Source organism: Maniola hyperantus, chromosome 15 (genome assembly GCF_902806685.2).
Source record: "Maniola hyperantus chromosome 15, iAphHyp1.2, whole genome shotgun sequence".
Classification (NCBI taxonomy): domain Eukaryota; kingdom Metazoa; phylum Arthropoda; class Insecta; order Lepidoptera; family Nymphalidae; genus Maniola; species Maniola hyperantus.
This window is the reverse complement of record NC_048550.1, coordinates 13403770-13430375: the sequence shown is the minus strand read 5'-3', so window position 1 is coordinate 13430375 and position 26606 is coordinate 13403770. Positions and strand designations below refer to the sequence as shown.

Genomic DNA, 26606 nt, shown 5'->3' with positions numbered 1-26606 from the left:
CGAGTCTATTTACGTACGCCTGAATCACGGTATAAAAGCTGGAAAATTTAATAGGTCAAAGTGCTCTATCATTTGAGGACAGGTGAGAACACGAGTCACACGTACCGCGATCTCATCCTCGATGCGGCTGACGTTGAGCAGGGGCTTGACCCTCTGCCACAGCTTCCACCAGGGCCAGGTGCGCAGTTGGAGGTACTTGCGCAAGTTGCGCTGGACCACTTGGAGAGCCAATCTACAAAACACATGTTCATGTCATTTCCAACAGCGCCAAGAATACGGACTTCAAAATGATATTGTCCATATTTGTTTTTGATCTTCCTACCTCTGTTCTTGCAGTTTCTTGAAGTCCTTCCTTGAGAGGTAACCACGGATGTAGGCCTGGAGCCAAGATATGATCTTGGAGAGCCTGTCATCACGCAACTCCTCCATCTGACCCAGGACACCGGCGCGGAAGAATACCTATTCACCCAAATAAGTATTATGACAAATCCTAGCATGAAGACGACGTCGAAATATATATTTAGAACCAAAAAGGAAAAAATTTGTAACACTCTTATTACAATTAGCCAATCGTATTATAGAAATAAATATTTAATTATGTATTAAAATAAACAAGTTGGCGCTTAAAGTTAGTACAGAAATAATTTATTTTGGGTTTAAAGTTAGTATTATAGTGATTTCTTTTGGACATGGATCCAGAAGAAATTTAATATTCTAAAAGGTGAAGAACGTGAGAATAGTATTTAGGCCTGAAAAGTAGTTCACATTTAGATTTAGACATAACAGGAAGTAAGTTCTAGCTGCATGCAACAAAGCGCTACCTTGGTTTTCCCGAGCCTGAAAGACTCCGCATCCAAGCCGGTATGTTCGAGAATTTTCTCGGTGGCTTTCTCTGGTGTAATTGGATCTTTGACCAGGTTCGGGCACAGAATTTTGTATCTGCGTTTGGGGAGCACACAAATAATAATAATTCTACGATTAAGGATACGGAAGGGGTTACACTTCGAGCATATGTGGCTTGTGCTCGAAAGGAAAAAGCACCTTAGTCTGTAAGGTTTGAGGGGCGCTGTAAAACTATGTCCTTATAAGTTCTACATAGCGGCCAAGCGTTAAAAACTCAGGCGATCCATTGTGGGTGTGCCAGGATCGCCAGTTTATAGTAGATCTACGGAAACATCAGACATGCCTTGGTGTGACCGAGACGGTAGGACTCGACATCCAAGGCTGTGGCATCCAAGATGACTTGAGCGATTTTCTTGGGGTCAGATTCCTTTTCCACAGCTTGAGGAGCGAGGATCTTGTAGCTACATTATCAAAATACATGGGCACTCGATAAGGAAAAATCAAACAATATAAAAATAAAAATTCCAACGCCCTCCATGGGTATCGGAGCTAACTACCAATACAATAAAAATAAAGGACATGATCTCTTTGTTTCATGCCTGTTAAATGATAACTGATAACATACCATTGGAAACACAAAAACAAGGGGATAATGATGCGATATTCAACCTAACTACAACTCTATTCTTTAGAGTTTATTATGATTTCGATCTTCAAATCAACATTCTTCTAAATACCATACTGAAAACCGTACGCAAAATGTAGCCTTGCCTTGGTGTGACCTATACGATAACTTTCAGGGTCGAGCTCAACCGATTCGAGACATTTCCTTGCTGCTTCTTTTGGATCTTTTTCAGCTTGCATGATAGCTGGCGCAAGAATCATGTAGCTGTTTTTTCAAATAAGAAAACATCTTTAGTAACCGCGTTGACAAATGATTCAATGATTTGGCAATGTGATGGCAGAGTGTGAGAGCACTTGGTGACTCAGGAATCATAAGTGAGAATTTGAAAAGTCGATTCATCAAACTAATTTTGAAACGTGTTACTCATAGCAAGCACGATTCCTATGACGTAAGTGGGAGTCAGCTGCTGTACCAGAATAACACTGTTCCAGTTTTATGTATATTCCAGAGCTAAAAAAAAATGTTTAGTCTGCCAAGATCCACTTATCGAAATCCTAACATATTATAAATATAATAAAATAACTAATGTTCTATTTGATGTCTGAATTGCATAAACTAGATGGACAAAATTTGCAGGTTGAACTATGCCTATCACAAACTTAATGCCACGACTGCAAAACAACATGCGACTTGTTTTTTTTAAATAGAAGATTTTTACTATTAAATGGCACATATAATATTATCATCTCTGTACATTCTGGGGCACGCGTCCATACAATTTTTGTCCATCTCCTTCCTGACAGAGATTTATTAGTTTGTTTCGTGGGTTCATTTTCAGGACAAGTTCATGCACACGGAATCTTACCGGAGCTTGAAGTCAGGGTAGACCATCCTGTTGGGGAAACCTTTACGGCAAATACGGATGCCTTCCAACACACCGTTACAGGTGAGCTGGTGCATCACAAGGTGAGAGTCGATGAGACCTGGCGGGCGGAAACATCGTGTTATAGAACTGCGTCACTTGCATAAATGTGTATTTGGCACAATTTTAGCGCAGCGCGGAATCTTGTAATATTTCATTTTAATTAAGGTGACGTTGATAGTTTCAATGTTGCACCTAAGGTGCCGCTACTAAATATATTTCATCATTTAACACCCACACGATACTTTAAGTGCCGAGTGAATATGTCGGAGGCGTAAAATATAACGGCTCTATGAGAATTTCTGAATTTATATATAAAAGTTATTTTCGCCAAACTACATAACACATTGCCCATAAATATAAGTAGTAAGGAGGTTATAAATAATATGATGAAGTATGAATAGTTTCTATAGGGCGTGGTAGAAGAGATATAAGAATAGAACTCACCGGCCTGTTTCAATTCATTGGGAATGATACAACGCACGAAGTGAGGCTGTGTAGACCTCAGCGTTGTCATCAAGTTATTCAGTTGTTCCTGTTGATCATAGAAACAGGTCAAGCTAACGTTTTTAGTAATCATTTTTACACAAGATTTTAGAAATCGAGAATTAGATTTTTTCCATAAACAATATTTTGAATATCATTTTGATATTAATTAAATATATAAATGGTGAAACAAATGATGATTATATGGATAAAAAAAAACATAAAACAAGTGACTATGAAATGATAAGTTGAAGTAAATTAATGGTAAAATGGACACAACATTAGAACACACAAAACTAGGGTTAGAAACGAAAACGGACAAACAAAAAGCTTAGTAATTTTAACCAGCGGCAAAATTGTGTCTTTGATATTTGCTACTGCACGAAATGAATTTTTTGACACATTGAGTATTGTAAATGCGTCCAAACTGATAAAAACAAATATGAGAGATAGATTTTCAAATCTATCATTAATATGAATGAGACAAAAGGTTTTTTTACTTCGAACTCTTGGTTTTCTGGTCGAGGTAAAAAAAGAACTATTTCTTTGTATGAAATAGCTTGATCAAGTGTAGATGTTGATGTTACATCTTCGCTTAGTGAGGGTGATAAAAAGTTCAACCATTCTACCTCATTACAAACTTTCTGTACCTTGTATGCGGAAGAGACAGTAGCAAAACCACCGCCCTTCTTACCGCGACCTCCTATGAATATACATTAACAAGCAACAATTAATGCAAGGACAATCACAGTTCAAAACATAAACTAATTTTTGGCGAAATCTGCGGGTGCCTGGAGTCAGAATTTTGCTGTAAAACATACACTGACATGGACTATAGACATTCCTACGTGTAGTTATTATGTTCAAGCATCTAGAGATGGCATCTTAAATGAATCCTCTCGTAAAGATTGCATTTAATCTCACGTAAACCCTGCACATATTAGTTGTGTGGCATTATATTACTGAAATATTTCACAGCCAGCTTTGTTAAAGAAACTGGTCGTTCAAATCTATATTTAGCGTTTTGAGGTTATGACAACAATGAACAAACCCTGAATTATAAAACTCATTATCACAGTTTTGCGATCGGCATAATTTCTCTCATTGATTGAATTTTTGGTAAAAATTTGGTTCGGGTTTGGTAATTTTTCTTGAGCGTTGGCCAATGTTCTCGTACTGATTTTCGTTTTGATAGCATCAAAATTTGATAAAAAGGGGATATTTTTCGAAATTCTCAAAGGTGCCATCCCAAGAGTGTTGAGAGACGAAGACAAGCGACGAGACACAGAAGCGAAATTTTGGACATGTGCGACTTTTTACCCTGTAGAGCGATGATACGGTCTGGAAGGCGGAACCCTTAGCACGCTTGCCGCCAGCGCCTAGTTTATATAAAATTTTTGTTGTATTAAACAGAAAATATTGGTGCTCAGTGTGTGCTAGTTTTGGTTTGAAAATCATAAAAGTACTAGTAAGAAGTATCTTCTCGGATCCCGTTGGAATTTCTCAATAAAAATTTCTTAGGAGGATCTGGGTTATTAAGAGAACCTTCCTGTAAAATCTGAAATGTCAGCGTCATATTATGTCAGTCGGTCAGACTACCCTTTTGTATGAAGAGATAAACCGATTAACTGACATATCAACCTTGAATACAGCTTGAACCGTTGGATATAAAAACTGGAGATTTTGCATATAGGTTATATAACTATAACGTAGATTCCCCTCAAGAAAGGATTTTCAGAAATTCAAAACGAATTAACTCCATGCTAGTTTTGGTTAAAAAATTGTTTGTGGGTTTATTTATAAAATATATCTACATAATATTATGATTGAAAAGATTTTGATCTTGCAGATTTTGTTGAAAAACCTCAAAAATTCTTTAATTTTATAGATCTGTATGAAAGTGTATTTAGTTATCTAACTTTGCGTCATTTTTTAAGGGAGTGTTTGTGTGTGTTCAAAAAATTACAGTAATTATTATAAGTTGTCTTTTATTTTGTCTATTAGTTGTGTAGCAACCTGTTACTCACTTTATTTTTCCGTATTTCTCCTATCTCCAACATTTATCTGAAATCTTTCTTTAGCCACCAGAGCTGCCTATGTTTTATGTTCGATTCCATCACCATTCTCAATATGACCAGGACCAGTGAATCTTTCATTCGCAGACTCGTTTCTAACTAGTTTAATTAAAAAAAATTCATTTTCTTCTCTCTTTCTCTCTCTTCATTCATTACGAACTCAAAAAAATCTGCTTCTCTTTCGTCCTTTTACTTAGTTTAATTTTTTTTACTAATTTCACTAAGTATAGGATTTCTAATATTTGAACAATTTTTTTTTAATTTATGGACTAGCACTTGGTTGCAATCAGACTTGCTGGCAATTGATAATGCAGTCTAAGATGGAACGCGCTTGCCTAAAAGATGCCTATTTACCTACTCTATAGATAATGATAGATGACTATTATGACATGGTAGAGATAATAACCGGGACCAACGGCTTTGCGTTTTTAGAAGGACGTATTGGAAGTAAGCTAGTGGGACTGTGACTATAAGATTTTCACTGTCTCGACTTCCAGTTTTATAAATCGTATAGCATAGATTAAAAAGGAGAATCTGAAATATGTCAACGCCCAGCTCAAACCACTGGATTTAGAAACTGGAGATTTTGCATGTAGATTATCTTTATGACGTAGATCTCCATTAAGATTGAGTGCCCGAGCAAATCCAGGGCAGGTCAGTTATTTAGAGATATGAAAATAAAATAGATCGTACCCTTGCCGCCGCCACCAGCATCAGGCTGGCCGGACTGTCCAGGATGGTCAGCGAAGATCTCGATCAACAGTTTGTTCTGGCCCTTCTTGAACTGGTCGACTACGGTGTCGTTAAGGGGGTCCTTGTTCTTCTCAAGCCAGCCAGTGATGTTGTAACCGACCTGTTCAACAAAGGGATAAAAGTCAATGAAAAAATGGTCAAAGGTAGTGAAAAGAACATTGATGCAAATATATAAGTTATAAAGAAAAAGAAAAATGAAGAGAAATAAAAGAGCCTAAATATCCCAAATAGCATAGAGCTTTACTTATCTGTTAACCAAATGATACATAAAGAAACATACCGCAAACCGCGAATGAAATATTTTTGTTGGAAATACAACTGATAGAATTTGCTAATATGAAAAATACCTACAATTGATTCTAAAGTTGAATTTTTCGTAGTTTATGAAACTTTGACATCAAGAATTTCCAGTTGTTTCTAGTTTTTTTTCAAGCAAAAAAGTGCTAACATTAAGTCCAAAATTCTCAACTTTGATCACTGAATACGATCATTATGTCAGAACCTGACATAATTTCAAAGCAACATTAAGTTCGTGATTTCGATCAAAATAGTACCTACCAAATTATAAATTTTATTCAGTTTTTTGCACCTTCTCTAAATTTATTTTCGTGCAATTTGTTTAGTTCGCTAGCTTCTCAATTAAGTTAAGTTACTTCTCCAATACTTACATTACCGGCGTAATGACCAATAGCGAAGTGAGCGGCTTGGCAACCAGGCTTGGGGGGCTTGGGCTTCAAGTAAGGAGCAGACTTGCCCAAGTGGTTGTTGTTCAACTTCTCAACGAATGTCAGGTCAGTGGCTTTCGGGAACATAGACTCTTCCTCAAGAATTGAGAGGATACCCATAGGCTGAAATCGGACCGGCGAGATTAGGACACGAAAAATGGTGCAGGTTCTTCGAAATACATACTACTAGTTGGAATCACTTTATCGGAATTCCGAACCAGTGGTAAATTCTTTTGACAATCCAAAAGCACTTGTAAAAGTTTATTTGATTAAAAACCTATTCTATTCTACTTATCGATAAATTTAATCATGAACATGATTATATTATTGTCATGAAAATCGATTAACTTTTTACCATACAATGTTTTTGAAATCTGTGATTTTAATCAATACTAGTTTTACCTTAAAATCTGAAAATGATAAAATTGAAAGGGTTCTGGAGAATCGAAACTGAAAAAGTTTAAAATTATACATGAAAGTCCTTAAACCTAAGGGTTAACTACATAAGGCATAAAACAAAACAAAAACATGCGAAATATAGGAAAGGTAAGTGTGTAATGTACATTATTTAGTCTTTTATAAAGGCGTGTTAAAGGCGTTGTATATTATAGTAATTATAAATGGCTTGCTTATTAGAACTTTATATTTCAATAGCCAGCATATTATATTATTTATTTTATAGCGAAAATATTATACGAGTATCTCAAAATTGCTTAAATTAAAAAAGCTTATTAATTACATATTATTATATCAATAGATATTAATTATACTACGCGGTACTACAAGTGCTTATCCTATCTTTTTCGCTTTGAAAATTGGATCGCCGTAGCTTGGTGCAAATATTTAGGTAAAATCTATAGAATACAGCAGATGAATTAGCCAGTTCGAGATTCTGCGCGTGCTTTGGAAGCTTTACGTATTTTAATAGATACCGCCGAGGGGAGGGAATTCAGCCAGACTTATTCTTGCATTTGCAAGCGATGATGGGGATCATCCAGATGTGTTGAGCCTGAAGCCTCGTCTACCGCGACCCTACAGCCTCAAGCTAGAAACTTTACACCTCTAATACCTTTTCTATCAAATTTATGGTTGCTTGGAGATCCATACCAAAATCTATAAAGATCCATTCGATCCCTTCTCTTTCGTATTCCTCTTGTTCGAGAACAAACATGTGGTGATTAAAGTACTGTTGCAATTTTTCATTGGTAAAGTTAATACAGAGCTGATTAAACCCGTTGAACTGCCGTAGGGACATGTAAAAGATATCGAAGAAGTTAAAAACCTTAACTGATTCGAGTGGTACGGGGGGCACCTCTTGTGAAGTTGTAAAAGTCTATACATAAATGTAAATGTAGTAGGTATTATAAGTACAAAAGATACACACGATAGATCACACAACACTTCAAATAACATTGCTAGTCGATCGAGAAAGGCCTTTCGGATATTTGATTGGTACTTTTGATTCAGATCATGGAATTGTTTTTGTCCAGACGTTTCTCGATGACCATGGCGAGTTGCAAGCGCTCATTGTTGCGTTTCCGCCATCTACCTTTTCTATAAGGTCAATGCAATTTTGGAGATCCATGCCAAAATCAATGAAGGTCCATTCGATGCCTTCGCGTTGGTACTCTTCTTGCTCCAACACAAACATGTGGTGGTTAAAGAACTGCTGCAGTTTCTCGTTGGTGAAATTAATGCAGAGTTGCTCAAAACCGTTGAACTGCAGGGAGATTATGAATGAAAAGGTTAAGCTAGAGGTTTAAGGAATTAATCGGGACTATCGATACAGTGGGGCTACGGATCACATTCCGCAGATAAGGTTTCCCTATCCGAGACCTGGGTGTGCAACTGTGCATGTGTGCAGGAGCCACATCTATCTCCATAGACTTGGCGATGGTGTCAAACTCATTCCCGTCGGTAGTAGTCCAGTCGACGACGAGCAAGACGACTCGGCGGACTATTACCTTTTCGATCAGATCGATACAAGCGAGCAAGTCCATCCCGAAATCGATGAAGGTCCAGTTGATGCCCTCCTGCTTGTACTCCTCTTGTTCGAGGACGAACATGTGATGGTTAAAGAATTGCTGCAGCTTCTCATTCGTGAAGTTAATGCAGAGTTGCTCGAAACCGTTGTACTTTTTAAACAAGATGAAGCCCAAATAAGTGGAGAGGAAATAGAGTTAGAGTAGCTGAACTATAAAATAGATTAGTAGCAGGGTACGTCGATAGCTAAACCACCAAACATAGGCAACATCGAGGGGATCTGTGTCGCCCCGGTGTCTCTGTTCCCAGTGTACCTTTTCGATAAGGTCAATGCAGGCCAGTAAGTCCATTCCGAAATCGATAAATTCCCAATGAATGCCTTCGCGTTGGTACTCTTCTTGCTCCAACACAAACATGTGATGGTTGAAGAATTGTTGCAATTTCTCATTCGTGAAGTTAATACAAAGTTGTTCGAACCCATTGAACTAAGGAAGTAAATGGCATTAATATCGAAGAAAAAGATTTTCTGATCGTATCAATTGCTCGTTCTCCCTGTTGGACTAAATATACAGACACACAGAATACACAAATTGAAATATGTAATAACTCCATTACAAAAATTTGATTCGTTGTGATTTGAAAATAAAATGGTGATAATTTTTTAATTTCATTTTCGAAATCACAAACTATTCTCAACCAATTTTGATGAATTTTCAAATTATGTTAAAATTTTGTGTTTGAACCAATTCGGTAATCAGTTGGATCCCATCACTGATACTCACGTCGAAGATTTCGAAACCAGCAATATCCAGCACACCGATGAAGTGCTGTCTCTTCTGCTTGGTGTCTAGGGTCTCGTTACACTTCTTGACGAGCCACTTGAAGAGACGATCGAACATGCCTTTGCAGAGAGCACCCACGGAGTTGGTGACCTGGTCCTTGTTACGGCCCTGGGTCACGAACTCGTTTCCGACCTTGATGCGGGGCTTCAGCAGGTTCTTGTACAAGTCCTGGACGTCGACACCGAGAAGCGTGGCGACCTTCTGACCGTCCTACAAAAGACAATGAGTGACTTTGAAAACGCTGATAGACACAAAAGAACACGTGAAGTCGGCGTCCATTGGCAATAGATTCTACAGTCAACTCTACCAATCATGAGTAATGAATGATGATCGAGCAGAAAATTATTACCCAGATATTTGTATCGCATAAGGGTGATTTATGCCAAAACGTGGCGGGTACGAGCCGTGCCACGTACGAGGCGCGGACGAGGCACGTATTTAAAACACCGTTTATGCTTCACCGTGCCGAGTCCGTGATGCGTACGTGGCTCGGCCGTGCACGTTTATATTACACTCGGTGTAATATAACCAATTTTATGAAAAAAAGCGTCTATAAACGCATTGTTACGAGCACTTGTTTTTGAAGGATCAAACTTGTAGTTATTGTACTGTCAGTTTGTCTAGTAAAAGATCTATCGAAAACAGACAGACAAAACATCATCCAGAATATCAACCAGCCAGCCGCGACTGTCAGTAGTGACTGAGCATAGGTCTCCTCTCAGAATTATAAGGATTTAGGCCATCGGTCCCTACACTGACCATGTGCGGATCGGCAGATTCACACATCTTCATGAACATTCTGGAGAACTTTGAGACATGCAGGTTTCCTGACGATGTTTTCCTCCACGGTTCCGTAGTTCTAAGTTAGAGGTGCATCCTCGGAATCTAACCCCTGACCATCTGAATACGAACCTGATTTCTTAATCACTAAGCTAGCACCACTCTCATCTACAATATAAAAACCAAAAATGTATAACTTGCCTCAGTGCCGTCGGCCTCAGCCTGTTCCTCGCGACCCCTCTGCTTGAACTTCATACAACCCATGTGCATGACAGCGGCGGTGATCTTGTATACGTTGTCCTTCTCTTCTTGGGTGAAGCCCAGGATGTCAAAGGCTTCCTACAACAGCAACGAGTGTTAACAACATCGTAATAACCATTGGGGGGTCAAGCACACTTAAAAAGACACAAACATATTATTTATTATTCAGGGATCTACCACTTAGCACCTACTTTGTGTTGAATTGTTCTTATTTTCTGAAGTTATGCTAAAAATCAACTTAATGCAGAGTCTAGACAACGCGATGCGTCTATTCCTCGATGGTTTAAACTTGATAAAACCTTATTTTCACAAAGTAAGTAGTATAGTTTTACGTAGAATAAACTAATGGCATTCAACAGGTGTTTTTCTGCTTCTCTATTGTACATTACATAGTGGAAATAAAGTTTAGAATACATTGTGATATTTTAGAAAACGCGATACCACTCATAAACTGCGCCAATATTATTACTTTTCTTATTGATGCTTTTGCTGATACTGAATTTTTGGCAATAAAAGTTATCAGCTAATCAGAAGAATTCTTGCGTTAATCAGAACAAAGTTTGGTGCTAAGGGTAAATCCATTATGTTCGAAAATTAAAAATCATTTAGAAAGTGAGTAATTCATAACAGATACAGTGCTTAATTTGACAATCAATACAACACATTAGACAGTAAAGAGTAAGATAGCGTTAATGTTAGCAAGTAAGGGGTTTCGTGATACTAGTGCACTGGACGAGGATGTTCTATGGTTCATATTCTAAATCTACGAAACGTCTATTCTATATTACTATCACAATATTCAGGGTCGTAATTCTTTGAGACATTCAAATAGTAACGCATAAAAGTATATTATGTTGTGACGTCAGAGCTACAGCTTATACAACAAGAGTTGTCAATGACGTCACAAATACAAATACGATTATAATACGATTTTAATGCCATAAAGAATGTAAAGGATAGTTTAAATTTACTATCCAGTTCTTTGGATTTTGAAACTACCTAGTAAGGTAACTTAATTATAATCTAAGGGGGTTTCTAAGGTATCAGAGCCTTGTGGCTTCTCCAAAGGGTCACTCGTAACATCTGGGGGGTTATTCGCTTCACTTACGTCTGTCAAGAGGCATTCCTCACCATCATCGACGTTGGGGATCGTAATCTTACCCTGGGCGACGTTATAGTAATCGTGAATGTCATTTGACAACAAACACATGTCTGTTGGTAAACAAGGAGATTTAATTACATGCGCCAAAGTACACCGAGGAACCCTAGAAAGTCAACCCTATCCTGAGTGTTCTGTCCGTGTCGTGTCTGTGGAATTAATTATGTGTGTGGGGGGTGCCCGTGCTGGAGGGGGGGTATAACTAACTTGTGGGTTCACATCTGTGCATAACGATCACTCGACCATCGCAGGGAGCGAGCATGCTGTAGTCGTGTGCATGTCAGAAATGTCAGAAAATTTTGATTAAAGCCCCAATTTTATGAACACCAATATCTGATCCACGACGCACGCTCCTTGCTCAGGCTCACGACTTACGATCAAAAGATCGAATTGTTCTGCGTCGTTGACACCAGGTATCCGTGTCTTTCCCTGACTTATCATCGGATAGTCCGAGATGCGGGAGCTTAGCATCGTTAACTCTGCAAAAATCAAATCATCTGACGTACACACGCGCAGACCGGTCGCAAAACCAGTATCAAGCGAAGCAAGCGGAAAGAAGATAGGATAGAAGAGGTTCATAGAAAAGACGAGCCAGTTGTCACGTTCTGGACTCACATCGGTAAGTATCATTTCCGCGCCGTCGTCAACGCCCGGGATGCTGGTCTTGCCTTGCGACACGATGTTATAATCGTTGACGTTGTTGGACAGAAGGCAGATTTCTACAAAACAACACCAATAACAGTCCCAGGTATTGGGTGCGAAGTAGTAGGGGTAAGACAACATGCTGTGGGGCAGGATACTACTACAAAATATAACGGCGTTTTGTTTCAGTTCTGAGGACAAGACGCCCGGCCACGAGTCGGTTGTATGCGACAAGTGGGTGGTGGGAACTAAATACAGGTACTCCGTCAAAGCCCTCGGTCCTGAGAAGGCTCAACTTACGTCAGTCAACAAACATTCCTCTCCATCATCTACGTTGGGTATGGTAGTCTTTCCTTGCGATACGATGTAATAGTCATGTACGTTGTTGGACAGAAGACACATGTCTAAATATGGAAATTCGTTTTAATATTATTTCAAATTATCAGTTTTAAATTATTGATGTGTTTGATGATGATATGAAGTGTATATCGAAAAATGAAATGACAATCATCTGTATAAGTATCTTCGTAGTAAAGATTCAACATTTTAACCATCTTTCTTATGTATAAAAATTAAAGTTTGTCTGTCGGTCTGTTTGTTACTTATGTGTTCGCATATCGTTCATCCATTTGATTTGACACTTTGTACAGTTAGGTATTTTACATTGATGATATTATATCAGAAACGTTCTCGCAAGTCTCAACCAGATGGACGATGCACGAACAGACAGACGGAAGAACAGTTTTTTTTAATTTAATTTAAAGAAGATTACTAAACAACAACAATTTATAGAATTCACATTGGCATTCTTAGTGACAATAATTTACTAATCTTTTTCTCCTATATTGAATAACTGGTAACAATCCACCAGTACATTGATTTTCGTAAAAATTTCCTCCACTATCATAACTATCTATAGAAAGTTTTCAAATGTCAGTCATACATTTAAAAAATATCAATTGTTTGAAATTCACAATTGTTACATTTGGTCCATTAAACTTTTTAATAATAAAGTCTTGAAGTAAGACGTCATGGATGATCGATTCGCTGATTAGTTGATGAAATATACCTTTAAGTCCTTTGACGGAGCCAGACATCATCTGGTAGAAGATGTGGTAGGAACGCTCGAGCGCCTGTTGGGAGATGACACGAGCCTTCTCTAGCAGATCTGCAAGATATGGAGAATTTTGTAATACAGGCGTATACAATTGAAGATTTGTTAAACAATATCCTCGGTATGCTTACAGCAACACCAAATGGCATACCGAGTCAGAAGTTACAATACATAGTTTATTGAATTCACATAATAATAATATTAAAAACATCTAATTGTTGGTGCTGAGCAATCAGACCATTGAGAAAGGTGAGAGGTCTCTAGGGTTGGCGCATTTTCGGCAAAATTTGTTCGTGTCGTTGCCAGATGAAAAAAGGGCAGACGTCTGCAAGATAATGAATGATTTATACCAGGCTATCTTGGGTGACTTATTGAAGGTTCTGGATATGAAATTTGCAACGAGGAAATCCAAAGAGAACCAAAGTAAGCGACATAGCCCGCAATGGTTAGCCGACTTGAAGTCATTAACACTGGAATTAATAGTTAAAATAGGGGCTCGTTTAGAGGACGTTTCAAACGACACGTGTCATATTCAACCTTCAAGCAATGTAATAAGGTGTATGACACATGTCGTCTGAATCGTCCTCTAAAGAAGCCCCTATCTTGACTGTGAATTTCGGTGTTAATCTGTCGCAGCAGCGATGGCCACTAACGTGTTTTGGAGTGGACACCACGTACCGATAAGAATAATTTCAAAAGGTGACAAAGGTGAAGTAGGGGAATTAGCAAGCTCTCTAAAAGGCATATTATGTTCAGCAGTGGAGACTTTCTAGCTGATGTATGTATGGATGGTTGATATAAGATGATGTATGTACTTACAGGTCTCAATATCGGCACCAGCCAGTTTGCCAGATGGTCCGAAGTGAATACGGATGAATTTACCCTGTGTAAGACAGAAATAAGGATTAGCATGTTTAATCTTATTACGCTTCATTTGGATTTTGGACTTAAATTATCCTTTGCCTATGAGAAAATTTTAGTAGTGTCTTTTGAGCTTTATTGTAGTCTTTCTCTTGGTGAGAATTCCTTGAAATCTAATTCACAAACTGTTTTTAAGGGTTAAAGTAGTATTTGTTCATCAGTGTTTTGAATATTGGCACAATTAATTTGTTTGATAGTAATTTGCTTTAATATTTAGAAGCAAGAGGTATTGACAATGACTTTAGTATGATTTCTTCGTACGTAGCAAGCAATTGACTTTAGCATTCATTAGCCCAAAATATAGTAGGTACTTATTGGTTATTATTACTAATATTATTATACTTAACAGTACTAGTAACTATTTGCCTTTTGCAAAGAGTTACTGCTGATTATCTTGCCATTCTTAATCTCAGGAGAATTTGCTTAAATTTGGACTGGTTGTAGAGTCTAGCCATACGATGGCCTCGATGAAATAAATATTTTTGGATTTGAAGTCTCAAATAAATTTTTTTATAAATTTGAATTTTATAAGGTGGTAATGAAAAATGGGATACTTACGAAACGGGAGGAGTTGTCGTTACGCACAGTCTTGGCGTTACCGAAGGCTTCAAGCACAGGGTTAGTTTGTACGACCTGGTCTTCCAGAGAGCCCTTCTTGTCGCTGGTGGTCTGTTCCTTCTTCGAGGAGGCACCGACGGTGGCAAAGTACGCAATTACCTTCTTCGTGTTCTCAGTCTTACCAGCACCAGACTCACCGCTGTTGAGGAGGAAACAGTTCACTTGAAAATTTGGAATAACAAAACATATATAGGTTACGTTTTTCTTAGGCATTTAGTTGCAGCCGTGATGGTAGTGATTATAGAACATTAGGTTTAACGATTACTTATTTACTGCCAGATTTGAGGAAAAATATCAAGAACTGATTGCATAACGTTCTTTTACTTGACACACTCGAAAATTATGTAATGATAAAAAAGCGTGTATTTGACTCGTAACTAGCTCCAGCAATACAATCTAAATATATAAAAGGAAAAGGTGACTGACTGACTGACTGACTGACTGACTGAATGACTGACTGATCTATCAACGCACAGCTCAAACTACTGGACGGATCCGGCTGAAATTTGGCATGCAGATAGCTATTATGACGTAGGCAAGAAAGGATTCTTGATAATTCAACCCCTAAGGGGGTGAAATAGGGGTTTGAAATTTGTGTAGTCCACGCGGACGAAGTCGCGAGCATAAGCTAGTATGGTATAATATTGTAAAATAAATATTTGAAAAGAGCAATCAGCGAGTTTTTTTGCCGGTTTTTCTCGGTTGGAATAAAACCTGCAGTGGTAAATTCAGTGACGATTCAGAAGCACTTGGGATAAAAAATGTATTTCTATGGCACTAACTACTTAGTACTTTAAACTAACTTAGCTGTTCTGTTTAGCGGCTCTTTTCGGCGGCAGTGACGTTTCAACAGTAAACGATTCTAAATTAAAGCCTAAAGAAGATTTACTCCAAAAAATGACGAAGTTTTACTTACGTAATCAACATAGATTGATTCTCGTGGTTGGTTAACATGTTGACATAAGCGCCGTCGGAAATGGCGAAAATGTGAGGCGGGACTTCCGATCGGCGCTTGCCACGGTAGAGCTTGGCACATCGGAACGTGTACACGGGGAATCTCTTGTAAGGGTTGATAGCCACGCAGAAGAGACCCGAGTACGTCTGTACGGGAGAATATACGTGTTAGAGGGAGATACAAATGGTATAGATGGTCTATTTCACGATGATCGCTCAGCCTTGTTGTAGTAGTGAGTATACCGATAAGTGTTAATGCATTTGTGTGCGTAACGTAAACCGTGTTAGCCCGTTCCCACTTGACGTCTGCCGGGCCCGGATTTTAATCGGATGTTCCAGAACATTTTATGTGAAGCTATTCACACTTGTCTGAAACCGATTTTGTGTCAAAATGTTCTGCACTGGAACATCCGATTAAAATCCACTCCCGACAGAGGACAAGTGGAAACGGGCCATGTCTCACTTGAAACTGAGCGCTACGTACACTATAATAATGTGTACGTGTGCACTCACACAAACATAGACATACGGTCCTCGTGAAATAGAACATCTGTGTGACGAGTGTTGTTTGTGGGATTCAGAATACAAAGTTTTGCGGGATTAACTACGGACAGATGAGGGCGAAAACACTGATTGTCTACTAATACATGCTTGTATAAGTAGAGGTCAGTGATGAAAATGAGAGGAGACATGTGTTTTGGAAATCTTTAAGAGTACTTCAAACAAACGTAATTTGGCTCTCATTTGGATACTAACCTGTAAAATTAAATAAATTCATATAGATACGTTCTATATAACTATAATATCTATGTCTGTGGTGTCCAGACTTTCACAAAATATGTAGTTTCAAAGTTACAGTCTCAAGAAGTTATATACAAATCTTTAAGGTCATGCAACTTTAATACTAGTTATTTTTACGAAAATCTGGCAAACCACAGACATAATATAGAAAAAATTTAGTTTCTAGAACGAGTCTACAAAATTACATCGAGTTTGATTGGCTAATATTCAAATGAGAGCCAAACTTCGTTTGTATGGAGGGAGTGACTAAGAATCTGCCGTTAAATAAAAAAGAAGATGACTTTTGTTTTGGATATTTTATGTCGTATGGATAAAAACAGAGCGGAATGTATTTTCAAGACAAATAATTCTTGATAGAGATCTACTAATAGAACAGATGATGCACGACGTAAGTTTAAAAACTTAAAATAGAATTTATAATTTTTAAACTACGTCACATCGTTAAGAATGGGGTTGATACTATCAAAATAAAGGGAAATGAAATGAAGATATTCGAGTAATAATTTGGAAAAAAAATTCAAACAATAGGAATGCGAATTTTACACGACACCAAAACAACGTTAGATACAATAAAAACTCAGAAAACATAAGTCAAAGAGACAAAATCTCCATAGATTTTTCGTATCTCAGTGACTGAGGATAAAATTCTCCGTATTATAATAGCAAAATAAAAACTAAGTACAATAAATGTAATAGCCATACTATTTTTGTTGTTAATTATATTCTATTAGAAACGGAGAATTTTAAAAGTTGTAAATCACAAGTTGTAAATCACATTTCGCAAAATAATCTGTAAAACATTGACACAGGTGTCTCAGAAAAAGAATAGAGTTAGAAGGACATTTTACGATGTCTTTTCTCTATCTCTGCAAACAAAAGAAAAGAAAGCTTTTACTTCCAATATTAAGGAAAAAAAAATGAAAAAATCTTTTTTTTCTCTTTACACGATTAAAAGTAAAAAACGGTAACACCTGCTTTAGTTAGAAACTGTGTAACAGTTGTCAACGCCCAATAATCTGGTGTTTATTTTGATTGCGTGAATACTTAAGAAAGTATAATATGTCAAGAACCAGTGCCAGTGAAAAAGATCATAAGCCCAAGCAAAATTGATATGGCAACGCTTTTTCTTGGTTTTTTCATCGAAAAAGCGTTTAACAGTCGCGAAAGAGATGTATTGCTTTAACTTTTCATCGTTTTGCCATTTAACAAAATATTGTCTTTGCTAATAGACATGTTATTATTTTCGAAATCATGATAATAATGCTTTTGTAGAATTTGTGATACTATTGAACTGAATCATAATATAACTAGTTTTGTAATTGTAATATTGCAAATGAAATAAAAACTTTCTTGTGGAACACAACACTGAAATAAATCTATTCTAGACACAATAAGTAGAAACAGATTATCCTTAGACGCTTTCGAGTCCTTTGCCACCGTCTTGTCCTATGTACGAGGGTTCAAGAACGGCACTGAAAGAGAAGATGCTGAATAACAAGGGGAGAGGATAAATTGGGATAATGGACATCATAGCTCAATAATTCGTATTTTTTTAACTGTAATAATATTTAAAGTCTTGTTCTTGACTGCAATCACACCTATTGTAAGTGAGCGCACTTGCCTATTATTTTCGTAGGTTTATTCGTATAGTTTTTATTTGTAATTTTGTGTTGATTCCCAATAATCGATCGTTTTTTTTACAATTTCGATATCGATGGAGTTCTAAAATGCAATTTTTTCAGTTTGAGTACGATAGCAACTACATAATTCAATGATACTGCAGGCCAGAATTTCTCTATTTCACGAGTTTCGTCCTTACTTACTTAAAATAATTATAGCTTTTTTTTTTTTTTTTTTTTTTTTTTTTTTTTTTTTTTTTTTTTTTTTTTTTTTTTTTAAATACAATAAAACTTAAAGCTAGCCTTATCTAATTACTATATAAATCATGACCGCGTGGAATTATAGCTTTTGATCTCAACTTAGAACACGCGTATTTTTTTGCTTTTAAGTCTTTTTGTGATAATTAAATTGATATTGATATAATTTAACATCTAGCTGTACACTGCAAGGGACTGAAATTGTACAAAAGCATAGCTTTTGAGATGCCATTTTTGAGATTAACTTCAGGATCAAATAGGCGATAGTCCCCAAGTTGTTCATATAATTATTATGCTTTTGCATTTTTGGAATTTCGAATGCTAATGATAGATAAATTATAGAATAAGTTATTATTGTCAATTCCAAATTGTTCTCATACTTTCGATGCTCGTCTACTGAGATTTGAGATTTAAATAGATTGCTCCTGAAATAGCACAATACAGAATTGAAGTGAGCTAGCTGTGTTAACATTCGATTCCTTATACGAGATAATGTTTACATAAGTTTGATTGTATTATTGATAGTAATAAATCAATGTGTCAATCACACGCCCCATCCGAAATTAATAGCTTTATTAAGGCCCTATTATTTTGGTAATCTTCCAAATGGTGTAATTGATACAATTGTTGATAAATGTCTCAGTGACAAAGTTGCTTGGAAACAAACGGCTTTGCGTTTTGCGACAGTTTAATATTGATTAACTTGTCACATTGATATAGCTACTATTGTAATATTTTGCTTTCTGAAACTATTGACCGCTAAGTTTTTTGTTAGCTTTTCTCAATAGATTCTGCTTTCCGAACAGATGGTAGAGTGTTGAGATGTCATTGGAGCCTGTGATCAATAATTCAAAGTCGTGACTGACTGACTTATATAATATTATGTATAATAATCAACGCACAGTCTAAACCGCTGGTCTTAGAGACATGAAATTTGGAGGGTGTGCTCTTTGTAAAGAGTCCACTAAAACATTTTTCCAAATTCTACCCCTAAGTGGGTTAAACGAGGGTTTGAAATTTATGTAGTCCATAGAGCATAAGCTAGTCTGTAATATATTTGAATTTGAACTTGACTTTGGTATATTAATAATATGATGTCCATAGATAAGGGAAGGTGAGATGCAAACATGCAAACTCCAACGCTGCAACCTCGACTTGGTTCCTGACTTACGTAAATAAGCTTATGGTAATATCTCTGCTTCAAGTTATATAAAACTGAAGCGTCGTTGAGGTATGTCAAGTTGGACATATCCTCACATTTTTCGTACTTAGGTGGGTTCACTTGTCCTACCAGGTCCTTCTTGAAGTCCTTGGTCTGCGGGAGAGATATTAGCATCAATATTAGAGTAAGGGTAAAGGCGCTCGGGGCGCCTACTTACATAGATAAGTTTCGAATAGTATCGTTGTCGAAGGTTGTGGAGCACGGCAGCCTCGTTAAGGTACGTCAGGTCAGCCATATCCTCGACTTTTTCGAATTTCGGAGGGTTTACTTGCCCAACCAGTTCCTTTTTTACTGTCCTTTCCTGCTCATTTAATGGAGTCAATTAAATATTAGCTTAAAAACTAAAATTGATAATCGGTTAATCAACTTAAATCTGGCTAACTGTAAGTCAATAAATTTACCAAACGTAAAAAAAATTATCTTAAAAGAAAGGTCAATGAACTGCATCTATAAACCTGGCTATCTTGATTTCTATTCCAAGAAACTATTATTAATTTCGAATCTTCTATCATCATCATGTAAATAAATAAACTTTTCAAATCTGAGACTGCAAATATCATAAACAAATTAAAGAAAGTTTCAATAATGTCAACTGAAAAAATTAAATCCCTTATCTCTTCGCTTAATTCATAACTTAACCCTTTACTTAAGCCATAACTTGACCTTGTACTTCAGTCTTAAAGTAAGTTAAATTCCTTAAATCTCTGCTTGATTCATAACTTGACCCTTTACTTAAGGCATAACTTGACCTTGTACTTAAGTCTTAAAGTAAGTTAAATTCCTTAAATCTTTGGAACGTTTACATAAGAACTTGACCTTCTACTTAATTCTTAAAGTGCATAGGAGCAATCGCTTGTCACGTGTCGTCGCTCATAGTTACCTCGCCCCCGGGGAGGCTCACGGTCACCAAGTCGCCCTTGGTAGCCTTTATTTCCCCCTGCACGAAGCCTTCTTTCTCGTCCGGCACCCAGCAAGCCTTCTTGCCATCGTAGGGCTTGCTTTGGTCGATACGTTTCTGCTCCAAAGAAACGAACAGGTATGGGGTCGGATCGGGGTCATCGCCCTCTTGTACGGCGGCTTTCGGCATTTCGGAGGGCTAAGAGACTTCTGGGCTAGTCGAGACACGAGAACACAGCCCTGCAGTCTTCCTGCCGAAGAACACACACGTTAGACTGAAGTTCGAACCGCTCGTGAACGTATTGCGGAGGCCCCGTGCGTCTATTTGTGGCGGTAACCCGAGTAGCGGCCGGTTTGGGAACGGTGCCAGCTCGGACGCCGTTTGCGTAATACAGAGTTTTATGCGCGCGTTTTTTATTAGCTTCACCCGAGCGGCCCTTTGCGGATGTTACGTCACACGGCTCTGGACTCTGGAGCGACGCCAACGGATTTAGACCGATCGTGGATTGTTGTTTATTGTCTTTTATGGCAATGATTGTTGGGCGATCTTCCGAATTAGGTTAATCGCTTAATTCTAATTGCTATTGCTAAGGTGAGTTAACTTTCTTTTCTATTCAATACATTTAATTAAATTCTAATAACTTCTCATCCACTTTACTTATTAATTATATCAGTATTAAATAAATTTCTGTATTGTTGTAAGATTCGAAATTTCTTTTCGATTAGCTTAATTTTAAATCCAAAAGTTTTAGGCTTTCGTATTGATCGATACCACAATTCTAACTAGATACAGTATTGTTTAAATTTCATCGTTTTCATTACAAATCATCTCACTGGGTACTGAATGTCCAACAATCCACCACCAAGGCAATAAACAACGGGGCACCTCACTAGAGCCACTCGCACACAAAAATCCAAATCCACTCGGGTCAAGCTGGTACTCCGACGTCACATTATCATATCACTCGCGATGTCATAAAGCACTGTATCACAGACGCACGGGGGGACGCGTGCGTACTCACGTCTGAAGCCGTTCTGACCGGCGGCGGGGAGCGCGGTTGGTTTTTATACTCGCAACACGACACCACCTCGCTCGATCACCCCATTTTAGGCGGATGCCAGCCTGATGCCCAGCAGCTACACTTTCAGACGAGCTTAGCTTTCACTTGAGCGGGAGCGCTCGCACCACCGGACCTGTGGAACACGTCTCCGACCCAGAGATGCCCGGGTTCGATTCCCGGTTGACAACATTCTTGGGAAAACAGATCTGGCATCTGTTCTAGTCGGTGATGTCAGCCGTTCGCATCAACTAGAAAAGCCATTCCCACATGTTTACATCACTAATGCTCAAAACCTGTTAAACAGATACAAATCCTAGATTTATGCGCTTCCAGCGTGACAGACCATTTCAGATCGCGGTCAAGCGATAAGCCGTCATTCAGAAAAAGAAATTATATTTTTTTAGGGTTCCGTACCCAAAGGATGCTAACGGAACCCTATTACGCCTATGCTGTCCGTCCGTCCGTCAGTCCGTCTGTCTGTCACCGGACTGTACCTGGTGAACCGTGAAAGGTAGAGTGCTGAAGTTTTCACAGAATGTGCTGCTAAAACAACAAATGTTAAAAATTTCAAAATGGCGGCTATGGAAGTTAGAAAAATTAAAGTGTTATTTCTTTTACGATGGTACGGAACGCTTCGTGTGCGAGTCCAACTCGCACTTGACTGATTTTAGACGCAGCAACTTGGACAGTCGCTGGAGTAGACTGAGATCTGGTGAGGATGTTTATAAAATACAAGATGGCGGCCATGCTTCATCCAATTATAGCGTTATCGAAAACAAACTTCACCATCAATCAGAATCGCTTTAAACCTGGAAATTATGCCGTACATATTTTGGTTTATGAAACTAAAATATTTTTATAACTATGAGGTATTTTCCATAGATTAATTTGTACTCGTAAAAAATTTACAATATCGATTTTGTTATAATGTTGCGCTATTAAATATTTAATAACGAACTCTATTTTGAGTCGTGTGATTCATTCCTTATCCAAAATTAGGGTTGCCAAAACTGATTTTTTATTTATTTATTAAGATGCACATAAAAGTAACAAATCCGCACAAAATATTTTAAAACTATACTTAACAACTAAACCAGAAAACTCTAAAAGTTACAAGTTGGCCATTTTCTCGGGTGGTGGATCTGACTCCCAACTAGTTTAGCTGTGTCTAGGATGTCATAATAGGATAAAAGTAAAGAGTAGCTAGTAAGTTCTGAAGAAGATAGGGGTATGTAACTTTAAAAGAAAAGTGAATTCTCTTCCAGACAGACGTGCTTCGCCTTAGGCATGCATCAACACTTACCATCAATTCTATTATTTCAGTCACAGATAATTCAACCTCAAGAGTACCTACGCATATACAAGGTTTTGCATGAAAACAAAATCGTAGAATGTTGGCGGGGGACAGCGGGAACGCTTTGTTGTGATTGGACTCAAGACAATGTGCGGAATGAGGGTACCGAAAGGCGTTGGCCGACTTTTATGCTAAGCAACTGCCTAGGCTAAGCATTGGGGTGTCCGGTTATTAGGCGTCTATAGGTGGTGGTTTGTGAATTTCAGTATAATTATGATGTTATAACAGCTGTATTAACTAGAGCATTTAAATTTACCAGTGTCTGACACTACCGTAAAGATGTCAGACACCACTTCAAAACATTTTGAATGCATTTCGTGCCACGGCACAATATTGCTCCTATATTAATTCACGTGCATTGGGGTTGTCAGATGAGGGCGGATAAATAAAGACGGTCTCCTTTGAGAAAGATAAGGGTCAGGATACAGTGGATCACAAAATGCAGCATAATCTTTGAGAACATTACGAAAACTCTCGGGCATGTAGGTTTTCACGATATTTTCCCTCACAGTTAAATCAAGTGATATTTTAATTGCTTAAAACGCAGCCCGAGATTGAACAAATCCCCCGGGAGGGTATCTCTACTTAGGTACAATATAACGGCTAAGTATCTGATATCTTCAAGATTTGGAAGACTATGATTATATAGGAGCCTCAATAGCTCAACGGGTAAAGGAGTGGACTGAAAAACCAAAAGGTCGACGGTTCAAACCCCGCCCGTTGCATTATTGTCGTGCCTACTCCTGCACAAGCTTGATGCTTAGTTGGAGAGGAAAGCAAAATATTAGTCATTTAACATGGCTAATATTCTTTTTTAAAAGAAAAAAATATATAGATGGTTAAGAGAGTGGACTGAAAGCCAAAACTTTAGTCCATTTTAAGGAGTAGACTGAAATCTAAAGGGGATGGTTGAGTTTAGGCACAATCCACAAGTTCGGCTCGCCTTACGGGACAGACTGAAATTCAAAAGGTTGGTCTTCTCTTCACCACCTTTAAGGCCGAGCTATCGCAGATGCGGCTTTTTGGGCCCGTGTTTAAGGTGACCGTCGACTCGAGAAGAAGAATAAGAAGACTCGTATCATTGTACACTTTTTGATGGTCAATTGTTGAATTTGTATGATAATGATTTAGAATGAGATGTGATATAGTGACAATTAATTACGTTAACTTAAAACTAAAGCTATACGAAGGTCCCAAACTTACCCAGATCTGAGAAGAGCCTACGGAATCCTGAAAATGTTAATTTACTGTTTAGTGTTTACCTCAGAATATCATGCAAAGGCTTTGGACGGTGGACGGTGGAAATTATTAATATTAAGCTAATAATTATAATGTTCGTGGTTTGCCAGGGTGTAATCGTCACATGTCACGTTTACATGTGTACTTCTTGTCTCTATCCATTATCGACGACATATTTCATTTTGTTAGGGTTGCCAAAGTTGCATAATATCGTGACTCCCTTCGATTTACTTATTAAATTTAAGTAAGTAGTACTTACACCTTGTGGAGTGCATTTTACTTATTTTTAGGGTTCCGTACCTCAAAAGTAAAAAAGGAACCCTTAAACTTCACTTCGTTGTCTGTCTGTCTGTCTGTCCGTCTGTCTGTCGTGTCTGTCACGAAAACCTATAGAGTACTTTCCGTTGACCTAGAATTCTGAAATTTGGCAGGTAGGTAAATCTTTTATAGCATAGCACACGTAAGGGGAAAAATCCGAAACCGTGAATTATTTGTGGTTACATCACAAAACAATGAACAAATAATTAGTATTTTCAACTTTCAAAGTAAGTTTAATATACCAAGTGGGGTATCATTTATGAAAGGGCTTTATCTGTACATTCTATAACAGATATTTATTTATTTTTATGCTAAATAGTTTTTGATTAGAATTGTACGATAAACAAAATGTCGAAAAAATACTACTGTAGTACGGAACACTCGTAGCGCGGGTCTGACTCGTACTTGGCCGGTTTTTTTTAGCTAAGAGTGAATACTGAATAGTCGTCTTTTTCGTCTTTTAGATTCAGTCTACTTTCTATCATGTTTGAAACTGTTGTGAAGTACAAGCCATTTTACATCAAAAAATAATATTCTTTCTTATATTTTCATCATATTATGATTTTTCACTGTGCTGCAATTAATGTTCATGAACGACGACACGCCTGCTCGGTTGCTCACTATTTATTCACTACTAACTTACCCGCCCCGGCTTCGCTCTGGTGGAATTGAGAAAATCGGCATTGGGTAGAGTTTTCAAAAACCCTGAAATAGGTACCTACCTACGTATTTTTTTCGTTTGTAACAGAAACCCCAAATATCAATTTTATGGAAATAACATGAAAAATGACGGACTTTCATACAAACTTCCATACCCTATTTACCCCCCTTAGGGGTGGAATTTCGAGAAATCCTTTCTTAGTGGATACATACTCTTTACAAATAACAAACCTTCCTTTCATGTCTCTAATAGGACCAGCGGTTTAGGCTGTGCGTTGATATATAAGTCAGTCAAATTTAAAAAAAAAACTATGATTATATTATTTTTGTCAGCCCTATCACTAATTAAGCCACACATTACAGCTTTACGCTATGTCATTTAACACATCCCGTACCACTAAATTAACAAATCCACCCAAAATCTAATCATCTGTGGAAATAATTAATTGAACATCTGCGGCTGAAATCATGGTCGAATCAAATAAAAACTAATACATCGTTACATGTTTTATTTGCAACTAAACTGTAATTAAGTTTATTTAACGCGATCTAAATCGATTTATTTTGTTCATCAATGAATTTGTAGATTTCCTACAGTTACTTTAGATAAAGATGTAATGTAAGCTGTGATAGCCTAGTGGTTAGGACGTCCGCCTCCTAATCGGAGGTCGGGAGTTCTAACTTTTCGGAGTTATGTGCGTTTTAAGTAATTTAATATCACTTGTTTTAACGGTGAAGGAAAACATCGTGAAGAAACCTGCATGCTTGAGAGTTCTCCATAATGTTTTCAAATGTGTGTAAAGTCTGCCAATCCGCACTGGGCCAGCGTGGTAGGCTATGGCCTAAACCCTTCTCACTCTGAAAGGAGACAAGTTCTCTGTAGTGAGCCGGCAATGAGTTGGATCATGATGATGATGATAGCTAAAACACATTTTTCATAGTAGGTATGCCGGCATTGCTTTAAGGATTTTGTTATGATTTTTTTTACATTGTTGTTTCCTTTTGAAAAGAGTAGGTACTTAATTGCCGAGTTTCTTGCCGGTTCTTCTCATCAGTAGGTACCTTTATTATAAATGCGAAAGTGTGTTTGTTTTTTGGTTTGTCCTTCAATCACGTCGCAATGGTACAACGGATAGACGTGATTTTTTGCATGGGTATAGATAAGGACCTGACATAGGTTTTTTTATCCCGGAGTTCCCACGGGATTTTTAAAAAGCCTATGCCACTCTGCAGATCTTTAACTATAGGTACCTATGCAAAAAATTGCGTCAATCCGTTGCTCCGTTGCGACGTGATTGAAGGACAAACCAACAAACAAACACACTTTCGCGTTTATAATATAATAATATTAATAATAAAATTGATTTATTTCAGGTTAACATACCCATAATATTACAAGTCAAAATTAATAAAAATAAATACTAATACATAAAATAATTAATGTCTAGTACCTTCTCTCCGGCATTGGTACTGC

The 26606-nt window shown here is 37.6% G+C and overlaps 1 protein-coding gene across 50 annotated transcripts in view; it reads right to left on the bottom strand.

Annotated features, from left to right (window-relative positions):
• The window catches only part of Mhc (myosin heavy chain), a 29360-nt gene extending 8551 nt beyond the window's left edge, over positions 1-20809 (bottom strand). For 2 of the 50 annotated variants that reach the window (XM_069503262.1, XM_069503273.1), the window contains exons 1-18: positions 20484-20809; positions 19553-19696; positions 15666-15850; positions 14690-14888; positions 14030-14093; positions 13166-13264; positions 12070-12173; positions 10236-10373; positions 9195-9464; positions 8727-8897; positions 6373-6552; positions 5645-5804; positions 4197-4255; positions 2838-2925; positions 2334-2451; positions 1187-1304; positions 323-459; positions 106-232 (exon numbers count right to left, since the gene is read on the bottom strand). In XM_069503262.1, coding sequence (XP_069359363.1) covers positions 106-232; positions 323-459; positions 1187-1304; positions 2334-2451; positions 2838-2925; positions 4197-4255; positions 5645-5804; positions 6373-6552; positions 8727-8897; positions 9195-9464; positions 10236-10373; positions 12070-12173; positions 13166-13264; positions 14030-14093; positions 14690-14888; positions 15666-15850; positions 19553-19696; positions 20484-20690 — 2568 coding nt within the window. In that variant the 5' untranslated portion in view covers positions 20691-20809. Of the gene's footprint in view, positions 1-105; positions 233-322; positions 460-821; positions 940-1186; positions 1305-1614; positions 1733-2333; positions 2452-2837; positions 2926-3526; positions 3580-4196; positions 4256-5644; positions 5805-6372; positions 6553-7978; positions 8150-8393; positions 8565-8726; positions 8898-9194; positions 9465-10235; positions 10374-11403; positions 11508-12069; positions 12174-12396; positions 12501-13165; positions 13265-14029; positions 14094-14689; positions 14889-15665; positions 15851-19552; positions 19697-19760; positions 19905-20483 lie in introns of all 50 variants that reach the window. The other 48 variants (XM_069503271.1, XM_069503268.1, XM_069503270.1 and 45 more) reach the window with 42 other exon arrangements.
• Positions 20810-26606: the final 5797 nt, after the last annotated feature.